Here is a 15,764-nt window from a genome sequence, read left to right as displayed (position 1 = left end):
TAGCAGAGTCTGAAAGCAGATAGCCATAAAGGCTTGTCTGAGCTTAGGTAAGGTAAGATTAACTCAATATGAAGATCTACACTGGCCATTTTTATACAGTCAAAAGTATATGGAAAGGATTAACTTAAAATTATTGCTCTATTAGATAGTACTCTTTGTTCAAAATCCTTTTTCTTGAGTATTAGAGGTACTCAGTGCCCAAGGGTAGTAAAAACAAGTGAGATCTGCAGCAAAATGTTGGCAGTGTGGAGGATTTCTGTTCAGACTCTGGCCAGACAGTCATGCCCATTTACTAATTGATGGATTGATTTCACTTCCCATGAAACCCCCCGAAGTGATTTAACAATATAAACAACCTTGTTCTGCAGTTGTGCCTTGCAAAAACCCAATCTTACCCACAGAATTGAAGCTCAGCGAAGGAAAATCCGCATATCTGACAAGATCCAATTCAGTGGGTAAGATTTGATCTTCACAAGGCAGAACAACTAAACAGAACAACTCAAGAACAGAACAAGGCAGAACAACTCCACAAAACAACTAATCAAGGTATTGGACCCAGGGAAATTAATCAGTACATACTACAATCAAAATATGGGTCAAGTGAAAGTGTGGCTCAGCCCTGGAAGCCCGATGCCTGCATTGTATGGAACAGACCTCCTGATGAGATGATATCTGCAGGAGGTCCTCTTCTGCAGAGCTTAGTAATCAGCTGAGTACAGAAAGGCTTATGATCTTTTAGGAATCCTGGTCCCAAACCAAATAGGGCTTTTTATACCAGTATCTGTACCTTGAACTTAGCCTGGTAGCTAACTGTTAGGCAGTGTAATTCTTTCAGCAGCAGCATAACATGATGACAATATTCTGCCCCAGTGAACAATAAAGCTGCTACCTTATGCACTACCTAGCTGCAACTTCTGAACCAACTTCAGGGGCAGCCCCACACAGAGGGCATTACAGTCATTCAGTCTGTAGTAATTCAGGATACTACTATGTTCCACACCCTCCATTAGTTTCCTGCCCTCTGGCAGTCAGTTAGCATTTCATTGGCACTAAGCATGCTCAAGTCATCATTGACCTACTTTGGGGGTTCCCCTGTAGTTTCCCCACCCTTATGTTTTCTAGTTCTGTCTGTTGATTGTGCTTGGATTTGGCTATGTTGACATTGGCAGCTTCATGACATGCAGGTGGTCTCGGGTTCAATCCTTAGCATCTCCAGGTAGAAGTGGGAATGGCTCTTGCCAGAAACCATGGCTATCCAGTGCCTGTTACCAGGGTTTTTCCCCAGCTGGAAGTCACTGGAACTCAGTCCCATCACCTCTCAGGTGGGTGCCATTGCCATTATAAGAGAATGAGGGAGGTGTTCATGGTGAGTTCCGGCACCTCTTAGTCTAGAAAAACAGCACTGCCTGTCACAGTAGACAGTCCTGAACCAGATGAACTAATGGTCTGACCCAGCATAAGGCAGCCTGAACCCTTCAGTCAATGCCTGAATGTGATGGGTCATAAACAAAACTTTAAGCTAGCTTCACTCATTCGTTTAGCAGATCTGGGACTCATTCTCAACCAGAGGGCCTCAAAGTAGCTTGGAATAAGCTATTTTAGTCAAGTGATTTAAAAAGAAGAAATTAATGGATCCATAACAAGGAAACAAGCGATTAAACATATTTTTGAAATACTGAACTCTTAAACAAAAGTAAGCACCTACCCACACATGGAGAATGTTCCTACACATATTGGTGTAGTGAATTTTAGGGGTTGGGGCAGGGGAAGAAGTCTGCCCAGTTGAGATGCTATGGTGCTTTTGCCAATCTGGTGCCCTTCAAATGTTTGTGAACTTCCACCCCGGCCAGTGCTCAAAACATCCGGAGGAAAAGTAAGAAGCTATTTTATATTGAGTCAGACCCTTAGCCTATATAGTTTAGTGTACTGTCCACACTGGTTGGCAATCGCTCGGCAGGGTTTCAGACAGAGGACATTTCCAGTTCTACCTCGAGATGCTAGGAATTTAATATAGAGACCTTCCGCATGTAAAACAAATGCTGCGTGACTGAGCTATAGCCCTTCCCTCTATGGTTGGTGAAGGCTGTCCCTGCCTCCCTCTCTACCCAAGCTTGCAAACTCTTCGCATTTGCCTTATGTAAGCATCTAATGGCATACTTATGGCAGAACTGCTGCAAGCTTTGTATTAACATAAGGAAAACGTGGAAGGAAACCACATCTTGGTGTTATGTCTGGTGGTGTTTTAAGATTTAGAATCTATAAAGCTACTTAATGTAGCACGGTTGTCTAAAGCTAACATTGCACCATTCGAGTCAATAGAACATACCCAACTGTTCAATTGTTTTATAGATTGCAGCCTAAAGCTATCTACAGTGTTGTCCCCCCCCCCTTTGTTTTGTTCTCTCACACTAGTGGAACTGTTACAATTTATACCATTGACATGGTAATCAATATTGCTCCTCCCCTATTATGAGGGTTAAACGAGGCAAGATGGTAGTTGTGAGTAAGGCCACCCAGAACTAAAACAGTGTGGTATAACAATTAGACTCTTGGGTTCAAATCACCATTCAGACATGAAGCTCAGAGGGTGAGTTTTCTGCATCACTATCTCTTGCCTTACCTACCTCTCCAGGTTGTTGTGAAGATAAAGGGGGTGGGGGAGGCAAACCATGTATGCTTCCTTGACCTCATTGGGGGAAAGGTGAAATATAAGTGTAATCATAAATAAATGAATGAATTTCAAGTTCCAGGTGTGAGGATCATTAGGGCCATGGTGGAAGAAAAGATTAACCCATATCCTGGCATGTCACAGTCTTAATCCTGTTTCCTCTTTTCCATGGCAGCTATTTGAATTAAAAAAAAAAAATCTTAAATTACATAAAACCCAATCAATGTTGCATTTAGTTTGGTTCTAATCCTTGGCATTTCCAGGCAGGGCTGGGAGAGACTCCTGTCTGAAACCCCAGAGAGCTGCAATCAGTGATCATAAACTAGGGGTACTCAAAATGGTGCCCCCTAGGTTTTTTTGTACTACAATTCCTATCAGCCCAACCGGTATGGTTAATGGTCAAGAATCATGGGAGTTGTAGTTCAACTATGGGTATATATGAAGAGCACCACATTTGCTACCCCTTGGAGCAGACAAGGCTAAGCTAGACGGACCAATGGTCTGATAAGTTATGAAGAACATAGAGCAAGAGCTGTTCTCAGTCTTCTCTTTCCTTTTGAACACATTCTTCTTAGAATGTGAACAGGGATTTATTCTTAAATCACTGTGGGAATTGTAGTTCTGGGAGTGATATAGGAGTATATAAATTACAGTACAGTGGTACCTCGCAAGACGAATGCCCTGCAAGATGAATTTTTCGCAAGACTAATGCATCTTGCGATTCTATGGGTGACTCGCAAGACGAATTCATTTTGTGAAATGCATTGAAATTTAATTAATGTGTTCCTATGGGCAAAAAAAGAAATTTCAATGCATTCCTATGGGAAACCGCAATTCACAAGACGAATTTTTCGCAAAACAAATTGACTCACAGAACAAATTAAATTCGTCTTGCGAGGCACCACTGTATATGGAATAAATAAACAAATCACAAATGTAATAGCTGTGCCCAGATCTGAACCTGGGATGTTCTTAGAGAAAGAAGCAACAACTCCGTTAGCACTCCAAGCCTTCTTGAATCATACTGCCCTGTTGTTGGACCCCAACAACTGGTATTTATTTATTATTGCCTTTACAGTATATCCCTCCTTTTCCCCAAGGTGGCACACATGGTTCTGCCCCTCCACATTCAGTCTTCACAACAACCCTGTGAGGTAGGTTAGGCTGAGAGAGAGTGATTGGCACAAAGGTACCAAATAAACTTCACAGCTGAGTGGGGATTCCCAACACTAACCACTACATCACACCAGTTTTTAGTGGAAGATCCTGTCCCTTATCATATCTAGAAGAAGCCTCAGGGTGCATCTATGTGCCTCTTAGACAAAGACATCACATTTTCTGCATGAGAGAAACTAGCTTAGGTTTGTAATCCTGTACACACTTATGTGGGAGTAAGCCTCACTGAGCTTACCTCTGCAAAGACTATCTATAGAACTGTCAGTCATGCAATAAGGAAGTCATAAACCTCCAACACATCTTGAAAACAGATATGTAAATGGAGGAATTCATACATATGCAGTTGATGGGCATAATCTGTAGCTAGAGAATTTGCATTCATTTTTTTCTGATGTCTTTTCCCTATTGGAAAGTTCCCTTTCAGAAGGAGGGGGTTCTTTTGTACTATTTTAGTAATATGACATTTCTGATTCAACTGTAGCTGAATTAACTTTAGCTATTTTGCTTGAAATAACTTTAGTTATTTTACATTTCTAATCTAACTTCCAAAAAAAATAAAATAAAATTCCCCAATAAAACTTCATAAACTCCCAGAGACGTCTGATAAAAAGAAAACATGCCAATTGTATTTGGAAAGAATTTGCAGTTTCTCATAAAACTTTTAAATAGGAAAAAGTGGATCCAATTGGGTAATTTTATGGTTCTAACACATAAATTTGCCTGCCACCCATTCTAAATATCTTTGACTCTTTCAATTAAAGCTACCATTGAGGAATTACTAAAGCAATTTTATGCAATTACTTATTTATAGGCCGTCATGGTACAGAATTAAAATAAGAGATAACTGATTTAGAGTTTAAAGGTGTGCAATCTCTTATTTTTTTTAAAAAATAAAGCGTTACTATTGCTTTAAGAACACAAGAAGCGTAAGACCAAATGGAACTAACATGCCTTTGCATACACTTGAATTAGGCAGAATATGAAAATATGCCATTCAAAACCTGTTTTGTGGAAACACATATGCTTAGTGAGAAACTGAAATTACAAGGTTCGCAAACAATATGCAATTATGATGACTGGCTTGATCCTCTAGATACTTTTGTAAATCTGAACCTTTGCCAATGCATTCATGGATCACCTGGGTGGGGAAACCATCAATAACATTATATATAGCAGGGGTGGCCAACTTCCAAGAGACTGCGGACGTAGGAAGGCCCATGTTTTTTTTGGGGGGGGGGGTTTCCATGTAAATGTTGTTGTAGCCATAGCCTACAGAAGATCAAAAGTGATTATGAGGCTCTGGTCAGGAAGTTGAAGCAATTAAATGCACAAATTGTCATCTCATCTGTCCTCCCAGTTGAACAACATGGCCCAGGGAGAGAGGGAAAAATAGGGGAAGTGAACAACTGGCTTCACAAATGGTGTAAACAGGAACGGTTTGGATTGATTCTTATTTTCTTGAAGAAGAAGAAAAGGATCTACATCCATTTATTTTACCTTCTTTTAGAGTTGATTTCCTGCATTAATTGCTGGCCTGAATATTAACATTTATTTGTGCTTATTTCACACTTATTTTCCATCATTAGAAATGTATTAAAATTACTCTGACTATAATTGCAATCTCTTGCTAGCTGGTTTTCAAATAAGGGTTCTTATGTGTCATGGACATTATACTGTCTCTCTGTTAATTTCAACTTTCTACTGATGTACAGTTTTCCTTTATTACTTCAGAGCTGGATGGCGGGACCAAACCTTCCCTCACAGCTATTAATTAGGCATTTGCTGTACACTAGAAGGCTAATAAGCCAGAAGCAACCACATTAGACCTCAGTGTTGCAAGGTTTTAAGCACGTTCCCATGAGTTGCTGGGTACTTTCTATTCCAAATTACCCACACTGTGCATTAATGAGCTCCACCATCCTATGCAACTGAAAACCTTTATAATGCCTGTTAAAATGATTGGCTAGGTTTAACTCATAAAAAATCCAATATGTCTTTGATGCATCAAGCATATGGGTACAGGATTGAATCACAGACACCTGGGAAGACTGCAGAGTGCAGGCCATTGATGAGGTAGAAACACTTACAAACACTTCCCAGACACCTTATCAAGTACAAGGTTAAGCACAACATCCTCCTAGCCAGAGGCGGAGCTAGCTGCTCCGGCACCCAGAGCGGCACACATGCCATGCACCTGGAGTGGGGCTAGCCACCCACGGGAATGGGGCAAGTATCCCAGGGGGCAAGCGTCCCAGGGGGTGGGGCGGTGATGTCACTCCTCTCAGGGATGACACCCGGGGAAGACCACCCCCACCCCACCCCCTTCCTCTGCAAGTGCTCCCAGAATGTCACCCACAGAAATTTCACTGAAAAAAAAAATACATTCCTTTTGATTATTTTCAAGTGCAATTTCTTTTCTCATTAATTGATGGAGAATTGTTGAAATAAATGTGGGACAAATCTGTGGCCCTCCAGATGTTGCTGGACTCTAACTCCTTGCCAGCACAACCAATGGACATGGGAAATGGAAACTGGGGGAGGAATTCTTCAAGGACCACCTCTCCCCATATGAACCTACCCTGATATCATCTTCTGAGGCCCTTCTTCACGTGCCTCTTCAATGAGAGGACCGGAAGGTGGTAACATGAGAACAAGACTTTTCTGTAGTGGCTCCATCATTATACACCTTTAGGTGCCAATCAAAACCCAGGCCTTTGGGTAATTGACATCCACTGCCCTTTTAAATGTTACAGGTAGGTAGCCGTGTTGGTCTGACGTAGTCGAAACAAAATTTAAAATTTAAAAATTCCTAAGGTGCTACTGGAAGGAATTTTTTAATTTTCTTTTAAAATGTGTTGGGGATTATTGGAGAGGGGATTATTGAGTTGTTCCTGTTTTTGTTTTTATTATGTGTTTTGTCTTTTCATATTGTGGTTTTATGTTGTGAACTGCCCCAAGACAATGCGGGTATAGGGCGGAATACAAATTTCATAAGTAATAATAATAAATTATAATTTCCCATCTTTGCTGCACACACTGAAACTCAGAAGCCCACTATCTTTTGAGGGAATGTGCACAGAGCAAAACAAAACTCAATGGTCTAACTTGGCAGAAGAGATAGATGGTTGTAACAGACAAGTTGAAATGTATGAAATATATTATTCTTTGCAGTGATGGTGCTGAGATATGGGGAAAAAAAGTTTAACATAACTTCTTGTGCTCTGCTCTTCAGGGCTAATTTCATCCATGAGCATCACATAATGAAAGGAAGTTTCTCAGGGAGGAGGAACCTACAATTGTTGTTTGACTACAATTCCATCATCCCTAACCATTGGCCAATGTTAGGCCAGAGCCAACAAGTGAGCACTCCCAGCTGTCTGACTTGGGCAGCGTAGGACTCGAAGGGAGGTTTGTTACGACAAGGACAGAGGAAAAGGCAGGGGAGGGTGCTCAGCTTAGAGAAACACAGGGCGTTTTGGAAGAGAGTTTATCCGAGCCTGTTCCTATACCTCTTAGCGTGTAGGAATGTAGGAGGGGTGAGTTACAAGAGAAGGGGAAGTTGACATCACAGTCAAGTTGGCTGGAGCTTATGGGAGGTAGAGCCCAACAATAACCCTATTTTAAATGCTGCAGTCAAGGACAACTCTTTCAGCTTCTGTCATTCTCCTACCTCGGGGGCTGTGAAGTGATGCTTCGGAAGCCCGTCCTCCATCTCCACAGTGACTTTGGTCAAACGGAAGGCACTGGTCACCATTTCCTGCCACTAATTCATAGTTTTTGGTCAAATCCTTGGTTTCACTGAGAGATTTCACCTTGTAAACTCTTCTGGTATTTGTATCTGACAAGTAAAGGGATTCTGATACTGGGTCCATGGCTAGGTAGTACTTGTGAGCTGGACTTGTGCTATTGAGAAAAGGAAAGAGAAACACAAAATAATAATTAGTTACTGTAAGAACAAACTCTCCACCTTCTGGGATGTCTTTTCATAACAAATCATCTCTCCCCCCCCCTTTAAGTCGTCATTTTTATATCAAGGGCTGCAATTCAAAATAAAACCCACAAATTATATGGAAGTTAAAAGTTGCTACACTGCAAGGCATTGTATGGCAACTGGCATGGAAGGACTCCTGCAGGAATGATAGAAAACATGTGGTACTCCTCTGTATATAACTGACATATTCCATCAATCCCACAAACTATGATCAGTGGTCAGGGAATGATGCATGCTGCAGGTCAACAACATCTGGAAGGCTATAGATTGCCCATCCCTGCACCAAGCTATGGTTCTTCTTCAAGACATTCTCAATGATCTCAAGCTCAATGCATTGCCAGGAGGAAAGAAATAATAATTTAGAAAACCCCAACCCACTTTCAAAAAATTCATCACAACTTCACAAGAAATTCTGATAACTCAGTAACAGTCTTCAAAATATTTTTTCCTTTCTGACAAATCTAAATTAATAAATAAAAATGTGTGGGAGAAGGAAAAAATATCTTGACCTTTCTTGCTGAGGGAACTCCACAGTTGTTGCACCAATAATGAAATAAAACCACATCCTTCTTATGAATTTATATCTCACCCTTTAATATAAATGTTTTCCAGGGTTGCTTGATGCATTATGATAAGGGAAACCATCAAATTCTTGGCTGGTAGGCTATATTTTACCCATCCAAAAGTCAAAGGTTTTTTACACCCACCAATATTTCTGAAATCTCCATCCCCACAAACAAGAGGTATTCTTATCACAGTTCAATGACATATTCCAGCCGGAACAAAGCACTCAATGAGGGCATAAAGCAGAAGCAGTAAGAGATATGGCCTGGTGAGGTGTGTGGTGCCTGAGCAGAGTCCCAAGAGCCATACAGAGAGGTCTAGAAGGCCACATTTGGCCCTTTGGTCTGAAGTGCCCTACTCCTGACTTTAGGGGACCACCATTGCAGCCTCTTACTCCTGTTTATGTTTTTATTATATGCAAAATAAAAAAATAATATTTATTTTTTTAGAGCTCTAAGTTTCAGACTTAATCTGGGAATTCTACTAATACATTTCTTTATGTTAATCCAGTTATCAGCTGCTATTGGGAATGACCCCCTGTTAATGCACTTGCAACAAGTAGAATTATGACCACTAGCCACTTTATGAAGTTTATTTGGGTTTATGTACTGTCATGCAATGTTAGGGTCCTTTAGGCTGGCTGATGTACTCACTGGGTTCCCTCTTTGTGGATGGGCACACAAGCAAGCAAGCATAATGACAGTGATTTGTGGTGGTTCAGATAAAGCTGGATTGGCTTGATTCAAAAGTTTTCAATTGCAGGGGAATGAGAGTGTGAGAAATAAGCAATCAACTCAAAGAACAATAATTAACAAATAACAAATAAGAAGCATGTACTCAAGCAGGGTGCTTGAATGATGCTTTCTGCTGATTAGCAACTTTATATATTATCTCAAGAAGGTAGTAGGAGAGCTCTCAAGTCTTTGAATAGCTTGGGGGAGTGGAACCGTCCAGTTCCAGCTATTTTTCCTAAAAAAAAATGTGATTAGTGCATGACCTAAGGAAAGCTGCTTGGCTTTTTTTCTTCTCAGCAAGAGCTTCCAACAGGAACAGCTGGAACAACAGTATTCCCAACTAAGAACAACGCCAATTATATAGATAACATATTTATGTGTTCCTGCCAAATCCCAGTGTCAGCAGACTGTAATGCTTTCCATGCAGCCGTGTGCAAGCATGCTTCTGTTACACTGAGGCCACTCAAGTGAGGGAGTTGCAAAGGACTTAAATATCAAGTATAATACAATTTTTGCTAACTTTAGTGCCTTCCAAGAGATCCCATCAATTGTTCATGATCTAAGGGAGATTAGTTCATCTCAGGCAAACATGCTTACAAGTTCCATTGCGTGGACAGGCGGAGTCCCCCCAAACCCCAGGCGACCCCTGAGCGGAATAATGACTCAAGACAACGTGTTATGGGATAAAAATTGGCCACAACTTTATTAAGATTCAGATGTAAGGAGACCTTGGCTCAGGCATTGGGCGTTTATCCTTCCCAGTCCCCAGCCACGGATCTGGGGGACTACAGGGTCATTCAGAATATATGGGGATTAGGCTGGCTCTGGAGAACGTATGTTCAAGCAGAGATAGCCCACCCCCATTTGCCGCCGCTGGAGGGGGAGAGCAATGACAACCTCTCGGTGTATGGCCAATGCCTCCCCCTAAGACCCCTTTAACAGGGGAACCCTGATCTTGACGCAGCAAAGGGGATGAGGTCACTTCCTCACGCCCCCCCCTTTAAGGAAGATAGCCAAAAGGATTCCACCCAAGGCCTGAAACCGCCAAAGTTGTGACGTATTGCTACGGGAAAGGTGAAACCTGCCAATGCAGGGAAATTCCTTTCCGGCCCTTCAACAGCGTCCCTGACGTAGCAGCGGCCCTGTGAAAATTGAGGTTAACCTGCAAAAGAAGACTTAAATGAGGGTGTGGAGGGTGAGAGAAGCTCTGCAGCCGACTGCTGCTTCGCAGGTAAGATTCAAATTCTATTGTGTGAGCTGGACAGTCCCTCCCCTTACCTGGCCAGTCCCCTGGCAACGCCTTCCCAGGCGGGATTGGACAATTGGCTGGGGTAGGCAGGGACCCCAGGGACCCAGCCTGGGAAGGTAGTGCCAGTTCTGAACTACCAGGGAGTCACTGTGATTCAGGGGGCTGTGCATGACCATGCAAAAGTCGCCCCCCCCATTTAATGTGGGGAGTGGTCCTTCAGCCCTTGATACTCAATGTGGCAATGTCAGCTTACAACTTAACAACTTCTTAACATCTGAAGAGGACTCATGTTCCCACATTTATTAAATGATCAATATAAGGGTTTACCTATATGTTTTGTGCCCAGTTCATCACTTAATTTGCTACTTGTTACACTCACATTCACACTTTAGTCATGTCTTGTACATTGGGGTTGCCACCCTATCACCCTCCACATGTTGCTGGACTCCAACTCCCATCATCCCTGACCACTGGTCATGCTGGCTGGGGATGATTGGAGTTTTCCAACAACACCTGGAGGTCCACAGGTTCCTTATCTTTGTTATAGATTTTGTTAATATATCATTTGCTTCATCTCATCTTTACATGGAATCACAATTTTAAATGCCTGTTGGTTTTTATACACAGTGCTGATTTTTTAAAACTTGTCTGAATTGGATTTCATTTGTAAGAATTCAAAACTTGGTGGAATCTGGTCTCTATCATTGAATAGTATAATTGGGGGGGGGTTACTAAATACACCTCCAGTTGGTCATGTTGCTACTGCTTACTGGGAGGCAGAAGGAAAGGGGCAAGGAACTGGTGAGGTTAGCTCATGGTGGAAACGCACAGGCAGAATCCATCTAACACACTAACCTTGACACCGCCTTGTCTCTCCCCCTTTACCACCTGGTAACAGCAGCAACACAACCTACCAGAGGTCAGGTGAGCACCACTACCTCACCCCACAATTTACTATTGCTGTTCTCCCATCTGCATTTTATATGTCTCCATAATTCAAGGATTTGTTCTCCTGTAAAAAGTTACATCTATACAAGTACAATTCCCTCCACAATATCCATGTTTTGTGTTGTTGACTGGAGTGAGCATTGCAATTATTTGTATCTATAATCATCACATTTCAGATGTGGACCCAACACTCAGGTGCAGGTGGAAGTTGATAGGTGGTGACTTTCACCAATCCATGTTGGCAAAATACATTACAGATACAGTATGAGCTCTCTGGTGCAATTGTGCCCTACACACATTATCTCAATAATGAGGCAACAATATTACACAGGAGCAGACAAGTAAAATGCTCATGTGTTTAAAACACTTAAAGTAACCAGTCATATGAAATCAGTAAAGGAGATCACACGGAGTATACACCTCTGGTTAAACATTAATCTGGTTAATATTGCCATCTCTATTGCTAGCTCCATTCTCACCACCTTTGCACAATAGACTATATTCCAGCAATACAAAAGGTCATACACCCCCTCATGTTTCTTCTTCCTCCATTGAGGCAAACAAGAGGCATAATCATAGTTCAAGTTCAGTGACTCAAAAGCACTAAAGGACGAAGGCATGGAGCTGGGTCAGTAAAAGTTTCTGCCTGGGGTAAAGGCGTGATACAGAGAGAGCCCGTAAGAGCAACCTTTGAGGGCCCCATACCTGATCTAGTCTTTAATTTTATGCTTCTAATCACCAACATTCAGCATAAGGGCATAAGGAGACAGTGACTTCCATCCCACCCTGTTTGTTGCAATCAGTGCTGTTTCTGTTCTGCTGTAATTCAGTTTTGCTAAAACCTGTTATTCTCGCTATCCTCTATGGGCGAAATGAACCTCATTGCATTTCAGTGAAAGGGAAAAATTACAAACAATGCAGAAAATGACTCAATTATTTATGTAACATTGTCAGACTAAAAACAACATCATTGAATGATGGTGTGTGTTCATATTATTTCCATTTCAGATCTCAAACATGAGAATTTTGGAAATGTATTGTGGAACTGAGGTCAGAATTCCATTTCTGACCTTGAATATGTAAACTATGGCATCTTCCACTCCCATTTCCATTTCTGGTGGAATTCTCTTACACCCCTAATTTTATATCACAACAGTTCTATTGTTATGCTTTTCAGCTTTCATTCCAGAGAGTAATGAAAGCAATTAAACTGCTTTTAATAAAATGAAGCCTAGTGTGGCAATTGCTGTAGTGTAAAACTTTTGGTGATTTGTTGTTGTATGTCAGTTTTTATGTCTCTCTGCCAAGTGGGCAACTCCAGTTCAATACCTGTGTCAAATCTATGTAATGCCTGTCTATATTACTGATTAATTCTAGAGCCAAAAAAGAAAGTTAAGAGTGATAACTTTTACGAGCAGACATTGATGCTTAACTTCTTCAATTATATCACCCCATTTTTGCCAATATGTAAGTTTATACTGTGGTCAAGGGAGTTCTAATAGAGGGTCTGGTAGAATATTGAACTTCCATAATGAAGAATTATTAGAAGAAGCATGTGGAATTAAGAATTTGCTAATTAGAGATGGCTGTTGCAAGGTATCTATTATCATCCATCAACAATGCAGTTTCCTCATAGTTGCTGACTACAAGTTAGTTTGGTTCAGGGCAGATATTGGTCACATTATTTGACCAAAAAGACAAAACTGAGCAATGCAATAAGACTGTGATTCTGAAGGAAAAGGGGCAGAAATAAAATGAGGGATCAAGGGAAGTCACAGGATTCCACTCTAAATCATTCAAAAATAGGTAGCTCTTGTTGGTAGAGGAATTAGCTCCTCTCATTAGGGTGGTAACCAAGCAATATGATTAGGTCTTTTTACTGGAGAATTGTGTGCCCTGTATACGTGGCATTAATTTTTTTTTAAAAGAAGTTACTGGCTTGATTCTGTCCGATTAATCCTATCAGAAAGCCAATTAAAACAGTCAGGTATGGCTGCATTGGTTGTCCAAAAATTGTACACTCTTCTTCTTTGACGATCACTCGTAGCCAAGTAAGATTGTATTCCACAAACACGGTTTTAATAATGAGTCCGTAAGTGACTGTGAAGGCCAATTCTGGATCCACACGTCCACACGTGAGGACATTGGTTTCCAGGCGGGAGTTGATCACGGTGTGGATTTGCCAAGCGTGCGTTTCTCCTAGCACATTTCTCCCTTGCGTCCTGAGTTCCAGTGTCTTCAAAGCCCGTGACACCTTTGGTAAAGGCTGTTCTCCAACTGGAGCCCTCACAGGCCAGAGTTTCCCAGTTGTCAGTGTTTATACTACATTTTTAAAGATTTGCCTTGAGACAGTCTTTAAACCTCTTTTGTTGGTCACCAGCATTATGCTTTCCATTTTTAAGTTCGGAATAGAGTACTGTAGTTGCTTTGGAAGACGATGATCAGGCATCCGCACAACATGACCAGTCCAACGAAGTTGATGTTGAAGAATCATTGCTTCAACACTGGTGATCTTCCAGTACACTGATATTAGTTCGCCTGTCTTCTTGAGTGATAGGCCAAGCTTTATGTAAGCTTCTGCAAAGGTGTTTAGGATGAGCGTGCGCACACTACGTTGTCATCAGCATACTGAAGCTCTATGACGGAAGTTACGGTAACCTTACTCTTTGCTTTCAGCCTGCTCGGATTGAAGCACTTTCCATCTGTTTGATATATGATTTCTACTCCGGTGGGGAGTTTCCCTTCAACAAAGTGTAGGATCATGGCAATGAAAATAATGAATAGAGTAGGGGCAATAACACAGCCCTGTTTAACAACTGAACCCACTGTGAATGGTTCACTTTGAGAGCCATTGTTATCTGTGATTGTTGCCATTGTTATCTGTGATTGTTGCTATCATATTATCATGGAGGAGCCGAATGATGTTTACAAATTTATCTGGGCAGTCAATTATCAGAAGGATAGACCACTGGGCATTACGATTTACAGTGTTGAAAACCTTGTGTCAATAAATACCATATTCAGTCATACCTCGGTTTAAGTACGCTTTGGTTTGAGTACTTTCAGTTTAAGTACTCCGCGGACCCGTCTGGAATGGATTAATCCACTTTCCATTATTTTCAATGGGAAAGTTTGCTTCAGGTTAAGTACGCTTCAGGTTAAGCACGGACTTCCAGAACCAATTATACTCATACTTCGGGTTAAGTACACTTCAGGTTGAGTACTCCACAGACCTTTCTGGAACGGATTAATCCACTTTCCACTATTTTCAATGGGAAAGTTTGCTTCAGGTTAAGTACGCTTCAGGTTAAGTACAGACTTCCAGAACCAAGTACAGACTTCCAGAACCAAGTACAGACTTCCAGAACCAAGTACAGACTCCCAGAACCGAGGTACCACTGTACAGGGGTTGGTTTTGCTCTCTGCATTTTTCTTGAAGCTGTTGAGCGGTGAAAATCATGTCCACTGTCCCCTTAGAAGGCCGAAAACTATTTTGGGATTCAGGAAGGGTCACCTCGGATATTGTTACGAGACGGTTTGCTAAGATCCTTGCAAGAATTTTGCTGGCCGCAGCTAATAGAGAGATGCCTCAATAGTTTCCATAATCAGTTCTGTCACCTTTTTGGAAAAATATTGATAATTTTGGCATCTCTAAAGTCTGCTGGGATTTCTTCTCTTTCCCAGATTTTTCGATGAGCTTGTGAAGTTGTTGTGTAAGTTCAATTCCGCCCACTTTGAAGATTTAGGCAGGTATCCCATCAGGTCCACTGGCTTTGTTGTTTTTCATTTGGTTAATAGCTGTACACAACTCTCCCAGATTTGGAGGTACTGCAAGCTCATCTCTAATTTGTTTTTGTGGAATTTGTGAGAGGACCTCAGCAGCTACGGGGGAGTTGCGATCAAGGAGATGTTGGTAATGTTCTTTCCAGTGCAGTGCAATAGCTTCTTTATCTTTTAGAAGTGTGATACTGTCTGCTGAGCGTAGGGGGCATATACCATGATTTATTGGCCCATAGATGGTCTTTGTGGCTTTAAAGAAACCCTGTGCATCATGAGTGTCGACTAAGTGCTGGATCTCTTGAGCTTTTTTTTAATCGACCAGGTGGGTTTTTTAGTTTTATCATCTGCCTGTTCTGCCATTGAGGACTTCTTGGATCATTCTTTGTCTGGCTCCTTCCCTTTGACCTTACCGCCTTGGGTGCCCCTGCTGGGAGTACGAGATTCCTGATGGCTTCACTCACAAGGGTCATAGGAACATGCAAGCCCACTCACCACGACAAGGTGATGATCCAACGAGTGGGTGTACACTCTACCCAATAGCGGCTGTGTGGTGGGGCAGTGTCCAATATAGGGATGTCATAGACTTTCAGTGGGAATTGCCGATGTTCACTTATTCATCCCATGTCCAGAATAGAAATAACATAATAAAGCATT

General features: G+C 41.6%; 1 protein-coding gene across 3 annotated transcripts in view; it reads right to left on the bottom strand.

The window, feature by feature from the left end:
• TENM1 (teneurin transmembrane protein 1) overlaps positions 1–15,764 on the bottom strand; it is a 375,340-nt gene that overhangs the window by 60,822 nt on the left and 298,754 nt on the right. For all 3 annotated transcript variants that reach the window (XM_060270164.1, XM_060270166.1, XM_060270165.1), the window contains exon 22: positions 7,515–7,747. In XM_060270164.1, the coding sequence (XP_060126147.1) occupies positions 7,515–7,747 (233 nt within the window). The remainder of the gene's footprint in view (positions 1–7,514; positions 7,748–15,764) is intronic.

The sequence above is a fragment of the Zootoca vivipara genome, chromosome Z (genome assembly GCF_963506605.1).
Source record: "Zootoca vivipara chromosome Z, rZooViv1.1, whole genome shotgun sequence".
Classification (NCBI taxonomy): domain Eukaryota; kingdom Metazoa; phylum Chordata; class Lepidosauria; order Squamata; family Lacertidae; genus Zootoca; species Zootoca vivipara.
The sequence above is the reverse complement of the archived record's forward strand: the minus strand, read 5'-3'. Positions and strand labels throughout refer to the sequence as shown.